This window comes from Pan paniscus, chromosome 3 (genome assembly GCF_029289425.2).
Source record: "Pan paniscus chromosome 3, NHGRI_mPanPan1-v2.0_pri, whole genome shotgun sequence".
NCBI classification, from domain to species: Eukaryota; Metazoa; Chordata; class Mammalia; order Primates; family Hominidae; genus Pan; species Pan paniscus.
Genome location: NC_073252.2, coordinates 54,442,585 through 54,470,038, shown reverse-complemented (window position 1 = coordinate 54,470,038; position 27,454 = coordinate 54,442,585). Strand labels below are relative to the sequence as shown.

The 27,454-nt window shown below is 40.5% G+C and overlaps 1 protein-coding gene across 5 annotated transcripts in view; it reads right to left on the bottom strand.

Annotated features, from left to right (window-relative positions):
* The window catches only part of CDKL2 (cyclin dependent kinase like 2), a 53,188-nt gene extending 26,134 nt beyond the window's left edge, over positions 1–27,054 (bottom strand). For 2 of the 5 annotated variants that reach the window (XM_034958657.3, XM_063603787.1), the window contains exons 1-6: positions 26,355–27,052; positions 22,138–22,334; positions 10,593–10,787; positions 3,526–3,704; positions 1,871–1,983; positions 150–289 (exon numbers count right to left, since the gene is read on the bottom strand). In XM_034958657.3, coding sequence (XP_034814548.1) covers positions 150–289; positions 1,871–1,983; positions 3,526–3,704; positions 10,593–10,787; positions 22,138–22,305 — 795 coding nt within the window. In that variant the 5' untranslated portion in view covers positions 22,306–22,334; positions 26,355–27,052. Of the gene's footprint in view, positions 1–149; positions 290–1,870; positions 1,984–3,525; positions 3,705–10,592; positions 10,788–22,137; positions 22,335–26,354 lie in introns of all 5 variants that reach the window. The other 3 variants (XM_034958659.3, XM_034958660.3, XM_055111422.2) reach the window with 2 other exon arrangements.
* Positions 27,055–27,454: the final 400 nt, after the last annotated feature.

Genomic DNA, 27,454 nt, shown 5'->3' with positions numbered 1-27,454 from the left:
GAGCCGAGATCGCGCCACTGCACTCCAGCCTGTGACAGAGCAAGACTCCATCAAAAAAAAAAAAAGATCAACTAGACAAGAAAAAAAAAAAAAAGTCTTGATAGTGCATAAATTCCCTGTCATAAAGTGTAAACAATAAGTATGATTACCTTTGCTAAATCTATCACCACTTCAGAGAGCTTAGGATAGCGTCTTTCAAGAGGTTCTCTTTCCTTGATTTCAGGCAACCTTACTCCAGCAAACACAGGATTTTTATAAAAAAGCTCCTGATGCCTTGGAATTAGATTACCTGGAAGTGAAAACAGCACATATCTCTGTTATTATACAACATGATAGAAATGGTGAAGAGACAGGTGGTGTGAAGTAGAGGAAATAGTGGAACACAGCTTATGGAGTTTGGGGCTCTCTCAACATGCAAAATTGACCAAAGACAATGCTGTTACTGTGGTGGTATATGGCAGTCTTAAGGAGCATAGGAAAAGGACAGGTAAAAAACATTTTATAACTTTCCAGATATAAGTACCAGCACTTCGTTTCTAACTAGAAAGCATAAAGTGCTGAATAAAACAACAAATATATTAATAGTCATATGGACAGGATCTAATCTAGATAAATCAGTTCTCCCCATTAAGAATTTAATATTTGGTCAACTGATTTTGTGCTTATCTTAAAGTCAGATTTGAGCACTTTAATCTTTTTTCTCAACTTTAATATCTAGTTGAATGTAGAATATATCTGAAAATTCCACTGTAAGAAACTATTGTACTGCTTATTTAATTTCTAATCTGAAAACTTCAAATCAAATAGTTAAATTACCCCCAAGTATTTTCCCATTATTTCCATTTCTAAGCTCCATCTTCAAACATGAAGTTGATATTTCAACAAACGTAAGATTTTGATAGTCCAGCTTTGAAATTCTGTCAAAAGCACTAATAGCAGAAGTCCAAATCTGTGGCAAGATTAAATCAACCTTGGAAATCTCTGTGTCTCCCCTCTTGAATGTGAAAGTAAGGACAGTAGCCACATTACACCAAATGCTTACTGACTCAAGAATAATAAATGATCATTGCATCCTCTCTACATGTAATCAACGGTATGTAAAAGTACAGAGAAATGCACAACCTCTGCTCTTTTCCTCTCTCTTGAGGGGAAAGGGGATGTGAGCGTGATTAAGAACATGCACCAGGGCCGGGCACGGTGGCTCACGCCTGCAATCCCAGCATTTTGGGAGGCCGAGGCAGGAGAATCGCTTGAACCTGGGAGTCAGAGGTTGCAGTGAGCCAAGATTGCCACTGCACCCCAGCCTGGTGACAGAACGAGACTCCATCTCAAAAAATAAAAAAGAACATGCATCAGATAGACCAATGCCAGACTGAAGGAAAAAATAAATTAAAACACACACGTGGCTGGGCGCGGTGGCTCACGCCTGTAATCCTAGCACTTTGGGAGGCCAAGGTGGGCAGATCACCTGAAGTCAGGAGTTCGAGTCCAGACTGACCAACATGGAGAAACGCCATCTCTACTAAAAATACGAAATTAGCTGGGCATGGTGGCACATGCCTGTAATCCCAGCTACTCGGGAGGCTGAGGCAGGAGAATCGCTTGAACCCAGGAGGCAGAGGTTGCAGTGAGCCGAGATTGCGCCATTGCACTCTAGCCTGGGCAAGGAGAGCGAAACTCCATCTCAAAACACACACACACACACACACACACACACACACACACACACAGAGTTTTCCTATATGCTCCCTACCTTCACTTAAAACATATATAATCTTTAATGCAACAGCTTAAAAAATCACAAACACACAGGCACAAACAAATATGCAGAAAAATGTCTAAAATTTAAAATGCAGATGTGTAACCTTACCTAAACACATCATAATATGATATAGCTGATCAATATCAGAATCTCCAGGAAATAGGGGTTCCCCCATGAACATTTCAGTTACCAGACAACCAATGGCCCACACATCAACAGCCCTGAAAGAAAAGCAATGTGGTGTAAAATCTGGCATCCTAATATGCTCCAAAACCCAAAACTTTTTGAGCACTGAGGTGATGCTCAAAGGAAATGCCAACCAGAGCATTTCAGATTTCAGATTCACAGATTTGGCATGCTCCAATGGTATAATGCAAATATCCCAAAATCCAAAAAAAAAAAAAACCCATCTGAAATCTGCAACACTTCTGGTCCCAAGCATTTAGGATAAGGAATACTCAACCTATAGTAAGCCTTAAATTACCCATGAAATGATTTTTCCCTATTAAAATTCTAACTCCCAATTTTACATAGTGAGCTTTCCAGAAACTTCAATCATGTGACATAAAAGGGAAATGCCTTCTGAAAAGCCAAAACAGTTATTATGTATACTTTATTCTGGAAATAAAACTCTCAGGCTCCATTTAGAGCCTATTCATTCTTTGTTTACGCATAACTCTAGCAAGCTTGACCAATCTATGCTATGCCATCATACACTGAAAACAGCATACCAGAAAGAGGAGGTGGCTGCTAAGGATAAATACAGTAACAATGAAGAGAACTGAGGGATGATAGGGATAAAATTTTTTTTTTTTTTTGAGACAGAATCTCACTCTGTCGCCCAGGCTGGAGTGCAGTCACGTAATCTCAGCTCACTGCAACCTCTGCCTCCCAGGTTCAAGCGATTCTCCTGCCCCAACCTCCCAAGTAGCTGGGATTACAGGTGCATGCCACCATGCCTGGCTAATTTTTGTATTTTTAGTAGAGATGGGGTTTCACCATGTTGGTCAGGCTGGTCTTGAACTCCTGACCTCATGATCCTCCCGCCTGGGCCTCCCAAAGTGCTGGGATTACAGGCATGAGCCACTGCACCCAGCCTAGGGATAAAAATTTTGAAACTATCTTAAAAATCGTTACAAGAACTCAAAGAATATGCAAGCATCATTTGGCATAGGAACAACTACCTTAAAATGCTTAAGGTTATTGCTGAATTATAAAATGGCACAAAAATTATAACATGGTAGCAAAATAAGAACTCAGTAATCAAGAAAATAATAAATAATGTTTAGTGTGCTCTGACAACAGAACTTGTAGAAAATATTTTAGAAAGATTTCAATCAAAAGCAGTAAAAGTTACAACCCTTTCTTCTTTGAAGAATTCCCTTGTGAAGAAAATTTATGTTTTAAAAACATTTTACTTAATTATATTTCTGCCTTCACCCTTGCGTATTCCATCTTCCCCATTCCAACAATGTCACATTTAACCAATGTTCACCTCTCTTTACAAGTGATAAATATATCTATTTCCAACCCACTGTATAAAATAGACCACTTAATTTCCCCACCTCTAAAATAAGTATACTTGTTTCACAGGAATGTTTAAAGGGGAAGCACCAAAAATGATTACAAGTTACTTTATATAGCCCCTGAAACTCAAGCCTTCCTTTCAGTATTAGAGGGATCATTTACTATATCATAAACATATTCCACTATAGCAAGAAGCAAGAGTAAAAATCTACTCCTCCCCATTACTGATGTCTTACTTGCCATACTTGACATCACCAACCAATAGTTCTGGAGCTCTGTACCATCGGGTTGCCACATAATCAGTATAAACCTCCCCAGGAGCTGCCAATGTTCGCGCAAATCCAAAATCGCACAGCTTGACAACGCCAGACTGGGAGACTAATATATTCTCTGGTTTTATATCTCTGTGTATGATCTAGACAAGAAGCAGAGTGTGACGGATGTTAAATAAAATTAATTATTTTGGGGCACCTGCTATGTGCAGGGCATTGTATGTTGTCCCTATAAAGAGTACAAACAAAAGCATAGAAAGTTGCTCCTAGCCCTAAACAACCTAGGACCTAGTTGGGCAAGAAAGAACATCTATACTTGAAATTTTATTTAAACAATCAAAAACATTGGATAAAATATATTTTTTCAAATTACTAAATCAACTGTTCAGTTAATGTACTGCTCTCAAGACTAAGAGAATAAAGCTATCATTGAAGCTGGGGCAGTCAGGGAAAATTTTTGTGAAAGGGGTGGGCTCTAACATAGGTCTTTAATACTAAGTATGACCTAGATAAATAAAGAGAAAGAAGGGCAGCCCAGGTGAATGTAACAAGGAGAGCAAGAATGGAAATGGGGATAGATAAGAGATTGTGGGGAAAAAAAATTTTTTTTGAGACGGAGTCTCGCTCTGTCACCCAGGATGGAGTGCAGTGGCGCGATCTCGGCTCACTGCAAGCTCCACCTCCCGGGTTCACGCCATTCTCCTGCCTCAGCCTCCCGAGTAGGTGGGACTACTGGCGCCTGCCACCACGCCCAGCTAATTTTTTGTATTTTTAGTAGAGACGGCGTTTCACCGTGTTAGCCAGGATGGTCTCGATCTCCTGACCTCGTGATCTGCCCGCCTCGGCCTCCCAAAGTGCTGAGATTACAAGCGTGAGCCACCGCGCCCGGGCCAAAAACTTTTTTTTTTTTTTTTTTTTTTAGGTATCGTCTTGCTCTTGTTGCCCGGGCTGGAGTGCAATGGCGCGATTTCGGCTCACTGCAACCTCCGCCTCCTGGGTTCAAGCGATTCTCCTGTCTCAGCCTCCCGAGTAGCTGAGATTACAGGCGCCTGCCACCATGCCCAACTAATTTTTGTACTTTTAGTAGAGACGGGGTTTCACCATGTTGGCCAGGATGGTCTCAAACTCCTGACCTCAGGTGATCCACCTGCCTCGGCCTCCCAAAGTGCTAGGATTACAGGCGTGAGCCACCACGCCTGGCCAGAAAACGTTTTTTTCTAGAGTATAGGTTGTGTGAAGTGGAGGCGGAATATCTCAGCTGACATACTAGGAAGTGTGGCAAGACCCTGGGAACCCATGGAAGTGATAGACAATGTGGTGTTTAAAATTGATGTTGGCCATAAATGAGCTAAATCAGAGAGAAAGACGAGAGGCACGAAGAAGAGCAGTGGGACCAGTATGAGGTGATAAAGGCCTAACCTAGGTTGGTGCTCAGAGGAATGGGAAGGAGGAAATACAGTTTAGAAATACAATAAATCAAAAATCAATAGGCCACACGCAGTGGCTCAAGCCTGTAATCCCAGCACTTTGGGAGGCCGAGGCAGGCAGATCACTTGAGGTCAGGAGTTCAAGACCAGCCTGGCCAACTTGGTGAAACCTTGTCTCTACTAAAATACAAAAAAGTAGCTGGGCGTGCTGGCACGTGCTTGTAATCCCAGCTACTTGAGTGGTTGAGGCAGGAGAATTGCTTGTACCCGGGAGGTGGAGGTTGCAGTGAGCCAAGATCGCACCACTGTATTCCAGCCTGGGCAACTGAGCGAGACTCCATCTCAAAAAAAAAAAAAAGAAAGAAAAGAAAGAAATAGAATTTAGAAGAGTCGTAGATATTTTGTAGATATTTTGTTTGAACCTGAGAATTTAAAAGAATGGTGGTTTCATTTTCAAAATTAGAAAAGCCTAGAGAAAGTTAGTTTTAATGGAATAATTAGTTTAGTTTTAATCATTGGACTTTTGGGTGGAATGCTGAGCACCCAAGTATAGACATTCATCAGGCAATTAGAAATGTAAAGAGTAAACAAAAACATTAGTGATTAAAATTTCTAAAGGAGAGGCTTTGTAAGAATAAAACAGGATGCTGATATTCAGATAATATTTAAAAATCTGGCCAGGTGCGGTGGCTCACGCCTGTAATCCCAGCACTTTGGGAGGTTGGGAGGTGGATCATGAGGCCAGGAGTTTGAGACCAGCCTGGCCAACATGGTGAAACCCAGTCCCTAGTCAAAATACAAAAATTAGCCAGGCACTATGGCAGGCACCTGTAATCCCAGCTACTTGGGAGGCTCAGGCAGGAGAATCTCTTGAACCTAGGAGGGGGAAGGTTGCAGTGAGCCAAGATTGCGCCATTGCACTCCAGCCTGGGCGACAGAGACTCCATCTCAAAAAATATATATATATAAAATATTATATAGATATATATCATATATGATATATATTAGATATATAAAAAATATATATATTTAAAAATCTACAGCTAGGCAAAAGACATTATTAGGCCTAATTCTCTAATATAAGCAAATTGTATTTTGAAAACTAAAAAAGGTAGATTTGTTTTAACTCTTTCAGAAGACCAGCATCCTAAATGGCAATCTGCCATTGCTGAGCACGTTGTATAGGCTACCAACTTTATTACCCTAGATATCAGTGATGAGGACACAGGTCCAGTCTCAGACCACCTGTGCTGTGGTAGAAAGAGCTAAACTGGGGCCGGGTGCGGTGGCTCACACCTGTAATCCCAGCACTTTGGGAGACCGAGGCGGGTGGATCACGAGGTCAGGGGATCGAGACATCCTGGCTAATACAGTGAAACCCCATCTCTACCAAAAATACAAAAAATTAGCCAGGCGTGGTGGCAGGCGCCTGTAGTCCCAGCTACTCGGGAGGCTGAGGCAGGGAGAATGGCGTGAACCTGGGAGGCGGAGCTTGCAGTGAGCCGAAATCGAGCCACTGCACTCCATCCTGGGCGACAGAGCGAGCCTCCATCTCAAAAAAAAAAGAAAAAGAAAAAAAGAAAGAGCTAAACTGGGAGTCGGGAGACCTGGGTCTAGTCCCTGGTTTTCAGTACAGCCATAGACAACTCAGTCTTTCTAAGTCTATCTTCTCAGCCCACAAATGAGAGGGCTAAAGTGCATGATCACCATGTTTCTTCCCAACTCTAATACCTTATAACTTAAGTAACACAATAGATTCTAAGTATAACCAAGATGATATGAGTTGAATTTTTCCTAAAATCCATCATTGCAGACTGGGGTGGCCAGAGAAAGTACTATGAAAAGGGTAGGCTCTGACATGGGTCTTTAATACTAGATATAACCTAAATAAACTATGATACCTAGTAATTTCAGTAAAAAAAGTCGTTTAGGGTTCTACAAACCTCATAATGTTCTGTACTATTTGGGCCAAACTTCAATGGGCAGCAATCTTAAATTTGTTTTTAAATATGTTATTCAGTCTGGCTCATAAAGGATTAAAATCATATTTATATTTTTAAAAATTCAAGTGCTCACATATATAGATACATTTAAAAATGAATAATATATTTGAGAATAAATGTTTTCATTTTCTTAAAGTCAAGCATCTCATCCTTATGTGTACATATATGTGTTTATATATATGTATGTATGTATGTATGTATATATTTGTGTGTTTTATTCCAGCCACTACCGTTATTATCTGTCTACATTAAAAAGAGAAATGTTAACTGCCTGGAAAACAAAACCTTAAAATATACCTTTAATAATAATGGTAATAATAGCTGACACTTGAATACTTATGTGTCAGGCACTATTCTAAATGTTTTTCATGTTTTAACTTATTTTATTCTCACAGTAACCCTAAGGACAGGTGCTATTATTATCTCCATTTAACTAGGGGCTGGGAGTAAGGATTGGAGAAAAGGTACTAGGGTTTGAGAAGAAAGAGGGTAAGAAATCACAATCTAGAAGAGTTTAAGAGTAAATGGAGGCTGGGCACAGTGGCACACGCCTGTAATCCCAGCACTTTGGGAGGCCGAGGTGGGCCGATCACTTGAGGCCAAAAGTTCAAGACCAGCCTGGCCAACATGGCGAAACCCCATCTCTACTAAAAATACAAAAATTAGCCAGGCATGGTGGTGCACACCGGTAATCCCAGCTACTTGAGAGGCTGAGGCAGGAGAACCGCTTGAACCCAGGAGGCAGAGGTTGCAGTGAGCCAAGATCGTGCCACTGCACTCTAGCATGGGTGACAGAGTGAGATTCTGTCTCAAAAAAAAAAAAAGAGTAAATGGACTGGAAAAAAAGTAGTATGCCAGGCAACACTAATAACACTAATGCTCCCTTGAGACAAGTGTTCATAAATTAAAGTGAGATCAGTTCTCCACCCATAAAAATTCACATTTTCTATAGTTTAAAGAGATATGTAAGTGCTCTGAAGCTTAGCAGGGAACCACTTTTTTTTTTTTTTTTGAGATGGAGTTTCGTTCTTGTTGCCCAGGCTGGAGTGCAATGGCACAATCTCGGCTTACCGCAACCTCTGCCTCCCAGGTTCAAGCAATTCTCCTGCCTCAGCCTTCCGAGTAGCTGGGATTACAGGCATGTGCCACCACGCCCAGCTAATTTTGTATTTTTAGTAGAGACGGGGTTTCACCATGTTGACCAGGCTGGTCTCAAACTCCCGACCTCAGGTGATCCACCCGCCTCGGCCTCCCAAATTGCTGGAATTACAGGTGTGAGCCACCGTGCCTGGAGAAACACTAGATTTTAAAATCTTTTTTTTGTTGTTTTTGAGACAGAGTCTCGCCATGTTGCCCAGGCTGGAGGGCAGTGGCATGATCTCAGCTCACTGCAACCTCTGCCTCCTGGGTCCAAGCAATTCTCCTGCCTCAGCCTCCCAAGCAGCTGGGATTACAGGTGCCTGCCACCACGCCCGGCTAATTTTTTTATATTTTTAGTAGAGATGGGGTTTCACCACGTTGGCCAGGCTGGTTTCAAACTCCTGACCTCAAGTGATCAGACCACGTCGGCCCCACAAAGTGCTAGGATTACAGGCATGAGCCACCACACCAGGCCTAAAATCTCTTTCCTTAAACACAGAATGGCACTCATGCCAGCAGTACTTGACTCTAAACTGCCTGGATGTATCTGTACATCTAAAGGTAGAATGTGTTATATTAAACATGGGTTGATTCATCATGAAAGTGTAAAAATAAAGGGACACAGAAGCAATGTAGGCAGGACACATTCAAATGCGCTTCTAATGTGAGAGAGACAATGGTTCTTTTTGCTTACTGGTTCCACTGGCAAGCCTATCCTTAGTACAGAGATGAATGTAGGGCATTCAGCCACCTAACTCCAAATATTACAGGCCCATTGGGAAGATATCATCATTTTTATGAAGAAGGATGCATCAGTATCTTTTAAACTGATACATTAAGTATTTGATTCACTAACACCTCATGCTGATCTGATTTCCTGCAAATCCAACATTATTGTTATTCTACTTTATATATTTCACCCCGTAACAATTATCTCTCTTTGCAATTTACTAAACTGGCATTCAGTCTCCTGAGTTTGGTCAATGTGAGTCTGCCCTAAGAGACAGATAGTCTCAAAATTAGGTTTCTCAAAATAGATTTTCTGGGCCGGGAGCGGTGGCTCACGCCTGTAATCTCAGTACTTTGGGAGGCCAAGGCAGGCGGATCACGAGGTCAGAAGATCGAGATCATCCTGGCTAACAAGGTGAAACCCCGTCTCCACTAAAAATATTAAAAAATTCTCCGGGCGTGGTGGCGGGCGCCTGTAGTCCCAGCTACTCCGGAGGCTGAGGCCGGAGAATGGCGTGAGCCTGGGAGGCGGAGCTTGCCGTGAGCCGAGATCGCGCCACTGCACTCCAGCCTGGGCGATAGAGGGAGACTCCGTCTCAAAAAAAAAAAAAATAGATCTTCTGAGCCTGGATCATTCCAAAGTTGCCAGGAGGCCACTATGGAAGGCCTCCTAAAAAAGGGCAGTGTTTTTCCCAGTGGAAACTAGGTATCTGCCTCTACTGAGCAATTTTTTTATGTATGTAAACTTCACACTATAACTCAGTAACATAACAAAACTACACAATAAAAACAGTTAAAAAATTAGAGACAGTGAATAATAATAATAACCGAAAAGAAATATATCAATTTAGGTGGCAGGTATGTAAAATGATTTTTTCTTTCTTTTATAATTATCTTTAGTTTTAAATTTTTCTACCATTAATATTTATTACTCTTATAATCACACAAAAAATGTCATTTAAAATATTTTGTAAAACTGGCAAAATCTATGTGTTGAGCTATTCATTTATACTTTATAGGTATCACTCTTCTTGTAAGTGCTTTTATATGATACTCAAAGTATATAAAATTATTGTGATAGACTACAGGGTAAGGGTAGAAATTTTCATACATTCACACTTTGTAATTAGGCAAGAGAACACAAACTAACAAATACACAGACCCTTGGGTCTATACATTTCTCAAAATTCATCACTTAAAATTTGTGCATTTCACTTAGTAAATATTACCTTAAAAAAGAACAGAAAATAGGGCCAGGCACGGTGGCTCATGGCTGTAATCCCAGCACTTTGGGAGGCCAAGGCAGGCAGATCACCTGAGGTCAGGAGTTTTGAGACCAGCCTGGCCAACATGGTGAAACCCCATCTCTATTAAGAATACAAAAATTAGCAGGGCGTAGTGGTGCATGCCTGTAATCCCAGCTACTCAGGAGGCTGAGGCAAGAGAATCACTTGAACCTGGGGGGCAGAGGTTGCAGTGAGCTGAGATCTTGCCACTGCACTCCAGCCTGGGCGAAAGAGCAAGACTCTGTCTCGGAAAAAAACAAAACAAACAAACAAACAACTCAGAAAACAAATATTTAACTCCAATTAATAGATGCACAGATGAAGTATTTAGTGTTAAAGTATACTGATGTCTGCAACTTATTTTCAAATGCATAAATCAATAAGACAGATTAAAGGATTAATGAATAAATATGTGATAAAGCAAATTATTTAAACCCAATACTTACATTGTGACTGTGACAAAATCCAATTCCATTAATAATCTGAAACAAATACTTTTGAACTACTTGGTAGTCTAGTCCATTTGGAAAGAGCTCCAAGTCATCAAGAATTGTGTGGTCAACAAATTCAAAGACTAGGTACCATCGTTTTTTTTTCTTACACACTTCCAAGAGATTCACCAAGTTTTCATGCCTAAGTTGCTGTTATTAAAAAATACAAAATAGCTGTTATTTAAAAATGCAAAATAGTTTATATAAACTAAGATCAAATTATTAGCAATTAATTATTTAAAATAGATCTCAGCATAAGAAAAATATATAAATAAAATGCATACACAGTGTAAATTGTAAAAGCATATTCTGGTTTTTAAACTACAATTGAGAGACTATATTGCTCCTTTCTCCTCTCAGAGAACAAAATAAAGCTAATAAGAAAAATAAGTGTAACTCCATCTTTGCTGAAACTAAGAGGGATCTATGACCCCCTACTCACAACAAATGAGATGGGACTACTAAATCTAATCAAGGTCAAACAGGAGTATAGGAAGACACCAAAAGATCATCTGTGGCTACAAAGCTGGCAGCGTAAGAGTTCTCTGAAGCCAGTGACATACCCTGAAAAGACAAAAAAGTCCTCCTTTAATATAATGGAAAACTATGTATACATATATATTTTATATATATATATATATATATATATATATATATATATGAAATAAGGCTCATAGACAGCAGTGAAAACATCCCTAGAACTGAATGGCACCAAGAAACAGCAGTGGGGAAGGGCTGGATAAGGAATCACACAGAAACACATTTGCTGGAAACAATCTCTCAGTGAGGCAGTGTAGAAGGCAAAACAATTCATTATGAACAAACCTGCAACTGCAAGTTTTAGAGAAATTAAACCTAATAGAATTAAATCCCACACTGAGGCATATGTGATAAGGAACACCATTGTGAATTATGGTAAATTCCTGCTAGCCTGGAACAAAGTCATGGCCTCTCCCCAGAACCTGCTACAAATAGTTCTCCAAAGACTCAGACTTTATTATAAGAAACAATCAAAAAGGAACCAATCAAGGATCTATTCAAAGATGTAAGAAATGGGGAAGAAAGGAGAAAGAAACACAAATGGTAGATTAACACTCACCAGAAAAAAATGTTGCCACCTTTAAAGGGAAAGAAACCAATGGAATGCAGAATACAGCTCTCAAAATCCTCAAGAAAATCCAAGTATGATCCAGGAACTTTATACCCAACCAAACTGTCATTCAAGTAAAAGCATGAATGAGCATTCAAGTAAAAACAACATGAGCATTGAATCCATTTAAGGCAGGACTAAATCTTATACAAATGTGGGCATCATGGTTATGAAACAGAAGGTGAACATTTTAAATGCAACAATGCACAAATGATATAGAAGATGTAAACAAGATAAAAGTGTATATATACACCAGGTGCAGTGGCTCACACCTGTAATCCCAGTGACTTGGGAGGACAAAGCAAGAGAATCACTTGAGGCCAGGAATTTGAGACCAGCCTGGGAATGGTGAGACCCCATCTCTACAAAAAATTTTAAAAATTAGCCTGGTGTGGTTGGGCACACCTCTAGTCCCAGCTACTTGGGAGGTTAATGTGGGAGAATCACTTGAGCCCACGAGTTGGAGGCTGCAATGAGTGTGGTGAGCCATGATCATGCCACTGCACTTCAGCTTGAGCAACAGAGCAAGACCTTATCTTGAAATAAAATGAAAAAACAAAACACTAAAGTAAATAAGATATTTTCTAAAATCAGATGGTAGGTGAGTGGGAGAGAAAATGAAATAGAAATACAATAATTAATTTACAAAGAAGTAACTATGTTATTTAACACTATAGTTATCAAGGTAAGCAATATGGCTAGGCATGGTAGCTTATGCCTGTAATCCCAGCGCTTTGGGAGGCTGAAGTGGAGGGATAGCTTGAGGCCAGGAATTGTAGGCTGCAATAAGCTATGATCATGCCACTGCATTCCAGCCTGGGTGACAGAGTGAGACTCTCTTAAAAAATTAAAAAATGAAAAAAGATTACCAAGGAAACATATCCAATATAAATATAAAAATAATATAAGGAATTCAGGGGCCGGGCACAGTGGCTCACACCTGTAATCCCAGCACTTTGGGAGGCTGAGGCAGGTGGATCACCTGAGGTCAGGAGTTCAAGACCAGCCTGGCCAACATGGCAAAACCCCATCTCTACCAAAAATACAAAAAAATTAGCCAGGCGTGGTGGCATGCCTGGCCACCACCATGAAGTAATGAAGTAATATCAGTGAAGTAATCCCAGTTTCTAAGGAGGCTGAGGCAGGAGAATCGCTTGAACCCAGGAGGCGGAAGTTGCAGTGAGCTAAGATTGCACCACTGCACTCCAGCCTGGGTGACAGAGCAAGACCCCATCTCCAAAAAAAAAAAAAAAAAGGAATTCAGAGATCATATAGAAAAATATTTTTTAAAGAGTTATACATCATGGAATATTATGCAGCCATAAAAAAGAATGAGATCATGTCCTTTGCAGGGACATGGATGGAGCTAGAAGCCATTATCCTCAGCAAACTAATAGGAACAGAAAACCAAATACCACATGTTGTCACTTATAAGTGGGAGCTAAATGATGAGTGCACATAGAGGGGAACAACACACACTGGGGCCTACCGGAGGGCAAAGGGTGGGAGAAGGGAGAGGACCAGGAAAAATGACTGACAAATAATTCTTTAAACCCAAGACTTACATCATGACTGCGACAAAATCCAATTCCATTATTAATAATCTGAAACAAGTACTTTTGAACTACTTGGTAGTCTAGTCCATTTGGAAAGAGCTCCAAGTCATCAAACCCCATGACACATGTTTACCTATGTAACAAACCTGTACATCCTGCACATGTACCCCTGAACTTGAAAGTTAAAAAAAAAAAACAAACTTCTACCCTGCCTTCCCTTAAAACAGACATTTTACAATGTAAAAGAAGCGTTGCCAAGAAAAAAATAAAAGTTATAAAAGAGTACGATATTATACATAATAATAACTAATACTTACACAATGCTTACTATGTTCCAGGTACTATTCTAAGCACAAAAGCCTTATGAAATAGGTACAATTATTATCCTGCTTTATAGCTGAAGCAACTAACTCACACAGAGGTTAAGGAACTTGTCCAAGGTCACACAGCAATAACTGGTAGAGGCATGATTAAAACACCTTCTCCAAAAAACCAAAAAACTAAACAAACCAACAAAAATGCCCCAAAACCCACAAATTTCATATCCTAATGGAACTATAAATTCTGACAAGTTCAATTTTATCAAATTAAGAAATCTAAATAATACTAGAATGTCAGTTGTTCCATTGGGCTGTTTTGGCACATTTCTAATAGAAGAAAACATTACACTAAAACTTTTTACTCTTTAAAAATTCACACTATAGCACCAGATAATTTCTCTTTCTCTACTCTATGTCAAGTCCTTCTTGCAAAGATTTCCACAGTAGCTCCAACCCTGCAATCATAATTAAAACAGACTATCGGCCGGGCATGGTGGCTCATGCCTGTAATCCCAGCACTTTGGGATGCCAAGGCGGACGGATCACGAGGTCAGGAGTTCAAGATCAGCCTGGCCAAAATGGTGAATCCCTGTCTCTACTGAAAACACAAAAATTAGCCAGGCGTGGTGGCAGGTGCCTGTAGTCCCAGCTACTCAGGAGGCTGAGGCATGAGAATCGCTTGAACCCAGGAGGCGGAGGTTGCAGTGAGCCGAGATCGTGCCACTGCACTCCAACCTGGGCAACAGAGCGAGACTCCGTCTCAAAAAAAAAAAAAAAAAAAGCACAGACTATCAGCTCCACAGGTTCTCTGTCTTTGTGCTTATATTTTTAATAGCAGATGGTTACCTTCTTTGGTAATGGCAGACTGAGTAACTCAGACCAGGCCTCCAATTGAAAATTCTTTTTTTTTTTTTTTTTTTTTTTTTTTGAGACGGAGTTTCACTCTTGTTGCCCAGGCTGGAGTGCAATGGCGTGATCTCGGCTCATCGCAACCTCCTCCGCCTGCCAGGTTCAAGCAATTCTCCTGCCTCAGCCTCCCGAATAGCTGGGATTACAGACATGCGCCACCATGCCCAGCTAATTTTGTATTTTTTGTAGAGACGGGGTTTCTCCGTGTTGGTCAGGCTGGTCTGGAACTCCCAACCTTAGGTGATCCGCCCGCCTTGGCCTCCCAAAGTGCTGGGATTACAAGCGTGAGTTGCCGCGCCCAGCCATTGAAAATTCTTTAAAAGTTGGATTAATTTTCAAAAAATCTTCTTAAACATATAAAAGGCTAAAACGACAGTGAGGATTACTGGGCTAAAATCAAGAACATGAGAATCCAGAGAGTTAACCTCAGGACTCAAAGCTAATTTTGACATCAAGTAACAAATGTGGAAATGAGCTTTGATTTTTGTGGCTCCCCAGGGCTAAAGGGGAAAAGCCAAAGTCCAAAAGCCTTCTAAAGGTGGGATATCTGAGAAACCACCTCCAATTAAAGCTAGGACCCAAAAAACTACATCCTCCAGAGTGAAAATGAACAGAAATAAACGAGGCATCACTAGACTTAATTTAACATCACGTTCAAGGATCTAAAAGCCTTGAACATGGATTCACATACTGGACTGGGAGCATCTCCATGTACCTGTCAGAAGCAAATGAATATTGCCTCTGGACAAAGAAAACCCTACCTTAGCCTCAAAATATTTCTACAAATAAAATTTCAAAAACAACATTCAATTCTAAAGGATAATGAGAAACACAAGATAAAAAGAGACTATAAGCAAGAACTTTGAACTTACTAAGGAGGTCCTGGGCTGATAGTGTGCTTGTATCAGACAGAAACCAGAACTGGGAAAATTTTAATGTAAATATTTTTCATTACAAAGGGTAGTTAATTACTAAAGGGGGTAAAAGAAGACTGTAAGGGATATGTTTAAACTAGCTAATACAGGAAGCCCCACTTTTAGGGCTGAAGGAAAGTACATAGGGACAAGAAGGAACTAAAAATGTAGAAGAGCCCCCAATAACCACCAGACAAGTAGTCCTCATTGGAAATGGCCCAGCAGCCACAAAAATGTAAAGATTGCCAATAGTGAAAAAATTCACCAGAGCACACAGGCCAGAGATGGTTTGTAGAGTGGCCAGCAGTTGGTAGAGAAACTCACCAGAATGTGCAGGTAGGCCAGAACTGGTCCTTGAAAGATGCTGAAGTGAGCTAACAGACCTCCCACATGGTGATGGGCTCACAGCTGTATCAAAAAAAAAAAAAAAAAAAGCACACCAGAAGCTGGAAGAAAAGTCTCTTCCTCTTGCTAAGGACCGACAATATCTTTCCATGCCCTCTATCTGTTGACAAAACCTAAAATCAAATCAGCGGGCAATAAAAAAGAAATGTTTACAGAGTCCAGTTCTAATATCACAAAGTAGGTTAAAAAAAAAGGAGTGATTTGGAGTTGAGAGACAATAAATTGATTACTGGCACAGTGCCCATGAACATGGAAGAATGAAATAAAAATTGTCTGTGGAGAAAAATATTTTTACCTTAGCCTCAAATTATTTTAAAAAAATAATCTTTCAGGACAGGCGTGGTGGCTCCCGCCTATGATTCTAGCATTTGGGTAGGTTGAGGCAGAAAAATTGCTTGAGCTCAGTAGTTTGAGACTAGTCTGGGCAACATTCTGAGACCCTGTCTCCACAAAAAATTAAAAAAATTAGCTGGGCATGGTGGCACATGCCTGTAGTCCAAGCTTCAAAGCTACTTAGGAAGCTGAGGCAGGAGGACTGCTTGAGTCTGGAAGATTGAGGCTGAAGTGAGCCAGAATTGCACCACTGCAATCCAGCCTGGGTGACAGAGCAAGACCCTGTCTAAAAAATAATAACAATGATAATAATAGTATTTCAAAGATAAGGTTCAGCACAAAATTGAAGATAAGCAGGCATACAATGAAATAAGACACCATAAGTAAGAAATACCAGAAAATATCGGCAATTGAAACAGATACAGAATGACTTCAGATATTGTAATTATCAGATATGGACTACTACTCTTTAAAAAAGAAAGCCAACCTCAAAAAATGGAGGGAACTTAAAACCATAAAAAGTACCATAACAGATGTGGACCCAAATAAAAATTCTAGGATAGAAAAGTATAATTACTTTTGTTCACAGTAACAGTAGACTAGGTAATTTGTAACAATTCTCCAACTGAATACAAGTAGAAAAGCTGGACAAAATATATAACATAACTACTTGGAGGAACGAAAAAGATAATGTAGTAAAAAATACCTGGGCTAGGAAGACAGAAACCCAGAAAAGTGAGCCAGGCAATTAGGGCCAAATTTTTTTTAACCCAAGAAACATATGCCACTTTAGAGGGAAGACTAAGAGGATCAGTAGCACTTTTCACCATTTTGCAGGCCTAAGGTAGCAGTGATTGATGTTCAGGGGCCGTGAAGGTGAAAAGAAGGAGTACAGTGCTGGTGAAATCCTTTCATTTGGGTTAGCCCTAAAAGTCCTCAAGCTATCAGTAGTAGCTGATATGAATCTTAGTATATGAAGCTGAATTCTTAAATGGGACAGTAGCAGTATGTGAAGCGACAATTATAGCTGAGCATTTTTTTTTTTTTGAGATGGAGTCTTACTCTGTTGCCGAGGCTGGAGTGCAGTGGCATGATCTTGGTTTACTTCAACCTCTGCCTGCCAGGTTCAAGAGATTCTCCTGCCTCAGCCTCCCGAGTAGCTGGGACTATAGGTGTGCACCACCATGCCCAGCTAATTTTTGTATTTTTAGTAGGGACAGGGTTTCACCACGTTGGCCAGGCTGGTCTCGAACCCCTGACCTCAAGTGATCCTCCCACCTTGGCCTCCCAAAGTGCTGAGATTAACAGACATGAGCCACCATGCCCAGCATTTTTTTAAAATGACAAATGACATTATTTGATAGAAGCAAGAGCCATAAAATTAACAGACAAAAAAAAAAAAAACCCACACCTAGGCATATTATTGTAAACTCCTGAAAACCAAAGAGAAAACCTTAAAAGTATCTAGAAGAAAATGGTTATTAAGGAACACAGTAAGACTGATGTCTGATTTTTTCAATACAAGCAACGGAGCCCAGAACAGTAGGATTCTATCTTGAACATACTGAATGTAATTAACTGACAACCCTGAATGCTATATCCTGAGAAAACGGCCTTTTTTTCTTTTTTTTTTTAAGTGATGAGATCTCACTACAGTGCCCAGGCTGGAGTGCAGTGACTATTCACAGGCATGATCATTGGACACCACAGTCTCAAACTCCTGGGCTCAAGTGATCCTCCCACCTCAGCCTCCTGAATAGCAAAGACTATAGGCCCACGCTATCGCACCGAGCTTGAAATAGTATTTTAAACACAAAGTAGAATACATACTTTTTTTTACACTAACAAAAATGAATAGAATTTCTTATCATCAGATTTGCTTTAAGGAAAATAAAGGAAGTGCTTTAAGCATAAGGAAATTGACCCCAGATGGAAACTCAGAAATGTAGGGAAAATTAAAGAGTAATAGAAAGGGTAATATTAGGTATATCCTAATAACTGCTGACTGTGAACAATTTTAAAAGGGATTTAACTATACACAGAATTTAACAATATTACATAGCAGCAATAACACATATATCTGATGGGTGGAGGGGAGAAAGGAAGGGGTAACTGAAGTTAAAATTTCTAAGATTTTTGCATGTAAAAGTACCTGTTTGAGTATCAATAAGTCAAGTTTGTATATTAAAATATCTAGAACAATCTCTAAAACACCAGCAAAAGAATGTTTAACAAAATAATTTTTAAAAAGAAAAAACCTAGATATATGGAAGGCAACTAGGAAGATAAGTATAAATCCAAATATGTAAGTTTTATATTAAATATAAATAGACTAAACACTCCAAGTAAAATACAAAGATTGTCAGACTGAATAAACAAAAGAAACAACTGTATCTGCTTATAAGAGATATACTTTACATCTAACGACACAGAAGGTTAATAGGAGAAAGGATTAAAAAGTATATATCATATAAATAATGATCAAAAGTGCAAACATACTAATGACAAAGTGTATGTTAAGACAAGAAGACTGGCCAGGCCTGGTGGCTCATGCCTGTAATCCCAACACTTTGGGAAGCCAAAGTGGCTGGATCACGAGGTCAGGAGTTTGAGACCAGCCTGGCCGACATGGTGAAACCCCGTCTCTACTAAAATACAAAAATTAGCCAGGTGTGGTGGCGGGCACCTGTAATCCCAGTTACTTGGGAGGCTGAGGCAGGAGAATTGCTTGAACCCAGGGGGTAGAAGTTGCAGCGAGACGAGATTGCACCACTGCACTCCAGCCTGGGTGACAGAGCAAGACTCCATCAAAAAAAAAAAAAAAACAGACAAGAAGACCAAGAAACAAAAGGATTATACAATGTTCATGAACTGGATGCAATATTGTAAACACATCAATTCTCCACAAATTGATTATATAAATTCAATAAATTCCTAGAGTGTTTATGAACATTGGTAAATTGATTCTAAAATTTATATGGAAATGCAAACAGACAAAAATAGGGAAGATGGTCTTATAGAAGAAGGATAAAACAGAAGGATTTATTCTACCAGATATAAAAACTTACAAACTAGGCCAGCTGCAGTGGCTCACACCTGTAATCCCAGCACTTTGGAAGGCTGAGGAGGGTGGATTGCTTGAGCCAAGCAGCTCAAGACTAGCCTGGGCAACATGGCAAAACCCTATCTTTACCCAAAAAAATACAAATATTAGCTAAGCATGGTGGCACACGCCTGTAGGCCCAGCTACTCAGAAGGCTGAAGTGGGAGAATCACTTGAGCCTGGGAGGCAGAGATTGCAATGAGTCAAGATCATGCCACTGCACTGCGCCCGGGTGATACAGCAAAACCCTGTCTCAAAAAAAAAACCTACTAACTAGAATAAACATGATTGTGGGCTACTGGCGCAAGCTTAAACAAATAGACCAATGGGACAGAATAAAATCTTACCTATATAGGAGAACGTGTGGCAAAAGGAATATTCAGAACAGTGGGGAAAAAGATGGTATTTTCAATAAATGTTTCTGGGACAACTGGATAGCCATAAGGGAAAAGTCATAAGATTTGACTGTGTCAAACACCATTATTAAGATCAAGAACAAGTATTAGATAATTAGACTTTAACAAATCCCTAGTGTAACCACTAAAAGACAGAAACACAATGTATAATTTCCAAGTTATTAGAAAAAAAGGAATGATAAATGTAATCAATCCAAGTAACAAAAGACAAAGAAATAGAGAACTGGTAATACAAATAGCACATATTAAGGTGATAGATATATATATTCAAAATACATCAGATATTATATTACAAGTAAATGGAATAAATGCTCCAATTAAAAGGGAAATATTATCAAACAGGAAAAAAGCAAAATATAACTATACGGTTTTCACAAGAGATACATCTAAACAAGAATTCAGAAAAATTAGGGGGCCAGGCGCGGTGGCTTACACCTGTAATCTCAGCACTTTGGAAGGCTGAGGCGGGGGGATAACCTGAGGTCAGGAGTTTGAGACCAGCCTGGCCAACATGGTGAAACCCCATCCCTACTAAAAATACAAAAATTAGCCAGGCGTGGTGGCGGGCGCCTATAGTACCAGCTACTCAGGAGGCTGAGGCAGGAGAATCGCTTGAACCCAGGAGGCAGAGGTTGCAGTGAGCCAAGATTACGCCACTGCACTCCAGCCTAGATGACAAGTGTGAAACTCCATCTCAAAAAAAAAAAAAAAGAATTCAGAAAAATTAGAAGTAAAAATATGGAAAAGATTTACTATGGAAACGCTAACCAAAATTAAGCTAATGCATGTACTCTTATTAATTTCAAATAAATTAGATCTTAAAACAAAATACTGGCCAGGTGTGGTGGCTCACACCTGTAATCTGAACACTTTGAAAGGCCGAGGTAGGAGGATTACTTTAGCTCAGGAGTTAGAGACCAGCCTGAGCAACATAGTGAGACCTTATCTCTACTGAAAATAAAAAAATTAGCCAGGCATAGCGGCACACACCTGCAATCCCAGCTACTTGGGAGACTGAGGTGTAGGATTGCTTGAGCCCAGGAGTTCAAGGCTGCAGTGAGCCATGATCATGCCACTGCACTCCAGCCTGGAGGACAGAGCAAGACCCTGTCTCAAAAAAACAAAATGAAACGACCGGGTGTGGTGGCTCACACCTGTAATCCCAGCACTTTGGGAGGCTGAGGTGGGCGGATCATGAGGTCAGGAGATCGAGACCATCCCAATCAACATGGTGCAACTCCGTCTCTACTAAAATACAAAAAAAAAAAAAAAATTAGCCAGGCATGGTGACGCACACCTGTAGTCCCAGCTGCTTGGGAGGCTGAGGCAGGGGAATCGCTTGAACCCGGGAGGAGGAGGTTGTAGTGAACTGAGATAGCACCATTGCACTCCAGCCTGGTAACAGAGTGAGACTCCGTCTCAAAAAAAACCAACGAAACAAAATATTACTATAATAAAAAGGGTTATTGCATAATAACAAAAGATTTAACTCAACAGCAAGATATAATAATTCTAAATATAACACACTAATAATACTGTTTCTGTTTATAAAAATAAACATTAACTGAACTACAATGAAAAGTAGAAAAATCAATAATCACAAAGGAAGACTTTAACATATTTCTTCTCAGTGTTGGATAAAACAAGCATGTAAGAAAAATAAATAAGAATTTGGAAGATTTGAACAACACAATTAACATGAACTAATGAACATATATGAAATACGTTTCAAGAACAAGAGGGTTTTTTTTAGTTGACTATATTCTGAACAAAAAGCAAATATCAAGAAATTTCAAAGAAATAAATTCTTATATGGTGTATACTCAGAACATAGGGCAGTTGTCTCACAAACAAATAACCAGGAAAGAATAACCTAGAAAATGTCCATGATTGGAAATACAGAAATATACTTTTAAATAACTCAGGGATTAAGAAAAATATAAGAGAAATGAGAAAATATTGTTAACAATCAAAATTTCCAGGATACATACCAAGCTGTTCCTACAGGAAAATGCATATCCTTAAATGCATATTTGAGGGGAAAAAAGTCTGGAAATTAGAGAAGCATCTATCTCAACAAATTAGGAAAAAGGGCTGCAAAATAAACCCATACAAATAAGTAGAAAAAATGAAATGATAAAGAACAAAAATTAATGGTATTCCTCCTAACAAGTCACCAAATCTGGGGTGGTCTTTGGGACTCCTAACACAGACTATAGATAGATGATTGATAAATACACAGAAAGATACAGAGAGAAGGAACAAACACTTTTAAAATCAGGTTTACATTCACCAGATAAATGAATTTGCATATCTAATCATTGTATTTCTTCTTATTGCCAAAAAAGAAACTTATACTCATATTTTTTCGATTCAATATATGCATTTACTCACCTTTAGTAACTTGATTTCTCGCATTGCAATCTTTTTAACCATTTTGTCATCGTCACTTTCTAAGAACTTCTTTATGGCCACAATTCTTCCAGTATCTTTATTCCTACACTTCATCACCATTCCATAACTCCCTTCTCCAACCAAACCCAGGTTTTCATATTTTTCCATTTTAATTTAAAGTCCGTAGAAACTTTTTGCTGTGAAAACCAAAACATAGATTTAACAACGTTGAGTACGTTAATTTCCTCCGCCTTCCCAGCAAATTAATTCTTCCCTGCTTGTTTTCCATATTAGTCACTGTGTTCATGGCTGTCCTGTATTAATTCACAATTTCCTAGTATTTCTACATGTAAGCTATGTTTTCAAAATGGTCACACACATTAAGCTATGTTTTCAAAATGGTCACACACATTTCATAATAGACAACGCAAATGGAATTGAAGCCATTAACTTTAAATTACTAAATGTCATGTTAATGAAATTCCATATATATTTAATTCCAATAAAGCAATACTTGAGCTATCACACATAACAATTACAACTCACTTTAAAAAGCACAATTCCAGGCCGGGCGCAGTGGCTCACGCCTGTAATCCCAACACTTTGGGAGGCCGAGGTGGGCGGATCACAAGGTCGGGAGATTGAGACCGACCTTGCTAACACGGTGAAACCCCGTCTCTACTAAAAATACAGAAAAATTAGCCGGACTTGGTGGCAGGCGCCTGTAGTCCCAGCTACTCCGGAGGCTGAGGCAGGAGAATGGCGTGAACCCGGGAGGCGGAGCTTGCAGTGAGCCAAGATCACACCACTGCACTCCAGCCTGGGCAACAGAGTGAGACTCCATCTCAAAAAAAAAAAAAGCACAATTCCAGCCTGGGCAACATAGTAAGACTCTGTCTCTACAAAAGACATTTTTAAATTAGCTGGGTGTGGTGGTGTATGCCTGTGGTCCCAGCTACTTGGGAGGCTGAGGCAGGAGAATTGCTTGAGCCAGGAGGTTGAGGCTGCAGTGAGCTGTGATGGCACTGCACACCAGCCTGAGCAACGGAGCAAGAATCTGTCTCAAAAACAAAACAAAACAAATAAACAAAATGCACAGGCCAGGTGCAGTGGCTCACACCTGTAATCCCAGCACTTTAGAAGGCGGAGGCGGGCAGATCACCTGAGGTCAGGAGTTTGAGACCAGCCTGGCCAACATGGTGAAACCCTGTCTCTACTAAAATACAAAAATTAGCCAGGCATGGTGGTGCACCCCTATAGTCCCAGCTACTCGGGAGGCTAAGGCAGGAGAATCCCTTGAACCCAGGAGGCGGAGGTTGCAGTGAGCCAAGATAGCACTATTGCACTCCAGCCTGGGTGACAGAGTGAGACTCTGTCTCAAAAAAAAAAAAAAGCACAATTCCTTTTCACTCAAAGATGTATAACTGAATTTGGTGGAGGATTTTGTTTGTTTGGGACGGAGTCTTGCTCTGTTGCCCAGGCTGGAGTGCAGTGGTGAGATTTAGGCTCACTGCAACCTCCACCTCCTGGGTTCAAGCAATTCTCCTGCCTCAGCCTCTGAGTAGCTGGGATTATAGGCGTGAGCCACCACACCCGGGTAAGTTTTGTATTTTCATAGAGATGGGGTTTTGCCATGTTGCCCAGGCTGATCTCAAACTCCTGACCTCAAGCGATCCACCCACCTTGGCCTCCCGAAGTGCTGGGATTGCAGGCGTGAGCCAGAGCGCCCGGCCTGAATTTAGTTTTAATGAAGATCAACTTTTTTGTTACACTGGATTTAGATCAATGTTGGAAATACTTATGCACCTTCCACTTAATTGGAAAAAATATTTGATCACATAACAAATTAACACAGAGCATCTTTCATAAAATATTTTTCTTTACTTTTCTTTCTTTTTTTTTTTTTTTGAAACGGAGTCTCGTGCACTGGCGCGATCTCGGCTCACTGCAACCTCTGCCTCCCAGGTTCAAGCGATTCCCTGTTTCTGCCTCCCCAGTAGCTGGGGTTACAGGCACCGCTACCACGCCCAGCTAATTTTTGTACTTTTAGTAGAGACGGGGTTTCGCCATGTTACTGTTACTATATTGAACTTAGAAAATAAGAGTAATGACATCGGTATATAAGCAGATTTTTAAAATTAAATTAAATTTTATTAAATTTAATGTAATTATTAAATTACATTAAATTTTATTAAATTTAATGTAATTATTAAATTAAATTAAACATTAGTAGTACCAAGTACAGTAAAAGTATTTCAAAAACCCTGTTAATGATTACTCACTATAAGTATAATTTGAATTTGTGTTTGAAATTTTTTTTTTTTTTTGAGACGGAGTCTTGCTCTGTCGCCCAGGCTGGAGTGCAGTGGCGCGATCTTGGCTCACTGCAAACTCCGCCTCCCGGGTCCACGCCATTCTCCTGCCTCAACCTCTCGAGTAGCTGGGACTACAGGCGCCTGCCACCACACCCAGCTAACTTTTTGTATTTTTAGTAGAGACGGGGTTTCACCGTGTTAGCCAGGATGGTATCGATCTCCTGACCTCGTGATCTGCCCGCCTCGGCCTCCGAAAGTTCTGGGATTACAGGCGTGAGCCACCGCGCCCGGCCTTGAAATTTTTTACTCATATTATATGACATTTTCTGAATAAAGGCAATCCTAAGAGAATCTTTCTTGTTTTACCAATGATTGATGAAGGTCCAGCAATCATTGGACAAAATGCTTTGGTACAGAAAAAAATTATTTCAGTCCAAATACAGATAGATTTTAACTATCTATTATTTCAGTAATAATAGATAAAAAATTATTTCAGTCCAAATACAGATAGATTTTAACAAGAAATAATTCTTGCCTATTGTATTAATTGTATACTTACGGCAATCTAAAATTTACTCAGATCGTGAACTGTTTTTCCTATTTCTCTATTGGAACAGTGATGCAAAGACAAAACAAATATTCTCTTTGTTCTAGCAAACTATGCTAATCCAATGTATACAATACGTTTTCCACACTTGACATATAATAGTTTGAGATTTTATAATATACATATTTTTAATGTAGCTATATGTGGAGAACCAGAAGATTGATCTTGAGGGGTGGGAAATGAAAACAATACCAATGAACATCAACTTAAATTATTATTTTACTACCAGTTTTCATAGTAGATTCTACTACAAACTTTTTACAGAGTAGTGTCCCAGACACTAACTTTCCATGCATTTGACATTTTACTTTCTATTCCACTTCCATTAACTATTTTTTAATAAACTGTTGGTATTTGAAAAAAATATCTCCATATAATTCTATCCCTTCTTAATTTTTTTCTCTTCCATTAAGAGAGTATGTTTTATTAAGCACTAGGCTTTAGGTTTATCATACCAATGACAAAAATAGCTTGAATCTATAACCTGGATTATTTTAAAACATTTTGTAATTGATGTCCTCAATATTTGAAAGCACAAAGTGAACCAAAAAAAATGACTTTAAGCATGTCTGAGGTGTTCTGAAGCATATCCCAAGCTAACATTAATGCAAGTTGACTGCTTCAAGTTTATTCTCCCAACCAATTGCATATCTGGACACACCACATTGAACACACCTGCTTTTTCAAGTGGCACTGTCCACAAATACTTTAAAAGTATCACAGCCTACAAAGCCTCTTGTTTCCTGAAACAGTTACTCATAAACTATAACTTCTCATGCCTTCTACTCTTGAACGGAAAGGTAATACAAACGAAAAAGAAACCTGGCCAATGGGCAAGGTGTTATTTCTGGATGGTTCTAAAAGCAACAATTTTGATAAAAATATTTGGAGAATGCTAATTTTTTATTTTGTTTAAGACAGACTAAAGGGCCGGGAGCGGTGGCTCACGCCTGTAATCCCAACACTTTGGGAGGCCGAGGCGGGCGGATCACCTGAGGTTGCGAGTTCGAGACCAGCCTAACCAACATGGAGAAACCCTGTCTCTACTAAAAATACAAACTTAGCCGGGCGTGGTGGTGATGCCTGTAATCCTAGCTACTTGGGAGGCTGAGGCAGGATAATCGCTTGAACCCAGGAGGCAGAGGTTGCAGTGAGCCGAGACCGTGCCATTGCACTCCAGCCTGGGCAACAAGAGTGAAACTCCGTCTCAAAAAAAAAAAAAAAAAAAAAAAGATTGAAATATTTTATAGATCAAAGAACGAGATAATAGAAGCTTTAAAACGTACTATACTTACCGTTTCTTCAGTCCGTTCGCATAGAAAGACCCAAAGGTTTTCAACTTGGAAACAAATTTGAGGTGAAATGAATATGGCTCGCAGGTCCAAAAGATGCTGCCTAGCAAAGTAGCAATTCCAGCGCTGTTGTGATTTCTTCTGCGGACGCAGTCACGAGTCCAGGGCGAAGCAGGCAGGGAGGCAGGTGGGCCTCGGTCCGCCGCAAGCTCACACTTAGGAGGACCACGGGCCGCATGCTGTCGTCGTCAAGGCAACGACCTCACTCTGTCCCCAACCATAGGCACAAAGTCTTGGGAGACAGATAGGGCCCAGGTCAGAATGCGTTCACGGCAGGCACCAACACCCGTGAAGGCCAAGGGCTAGAGAGCAATTAGCTGGGTGAGAGGCACCACCTCCCAGCTCGTAAGGCGCCCAGTACCTGGAGCCTGGGAACCTGCACCGCTCCAACTACCCCTGGGCGAAGGCGTTGGCCGCGGAGCTGCAAGGGGGGGGCGGTTTCTCACCCGCCCCGAGAGCGCCAGGCCTCCCTTCTTCTGATTGGCCGAGCAGAGTCGTCACGAGCCATGATTGGCTCAGGGCCAACCACCCCGCCCCTTCACCTAGGGCTCGGCCCAGGTTCTGCACCCTGACAGGCAGAGGCCCTGCGTCCCCACACGCCTTGGTTCTCGTCAGGAGGCGCCTTTCTGCCTTCCCCAGGGGGAGGAGGCGATTGTGAAGGGTACAGGTGGCGGTTATGTAGGACTGCGAAGACTATGCAAAATGCGATACGGTTTCCCTCATAGCATCGCCGCTGGGGCAGGGGCGGGCGCCGGGCGCCCTGAGTCGCGTAGGCGCGGCCTGACCGGGATTCCATGCTTCCTTTCTGTTCTGGGCGGTGGGGCCAGTGTGAGCCAGGTAGGAGATAACGGTGACAGTTTAGGAGGTGATGATTAGTAGGCGAGGCAAGGTGGAAGAAGGTAGGTGATGACAGACCTGACGTTAGGAGGGACCTTGGGAAGGCCAGTCTGGCCATTGAAAGTGAGGGAAAACACTGAGATGGAGGAAGGGGAAGAGAGGGCATGAGTGGAATGGGAAAGCGCTGGGATGGCTGGGGATCTGGA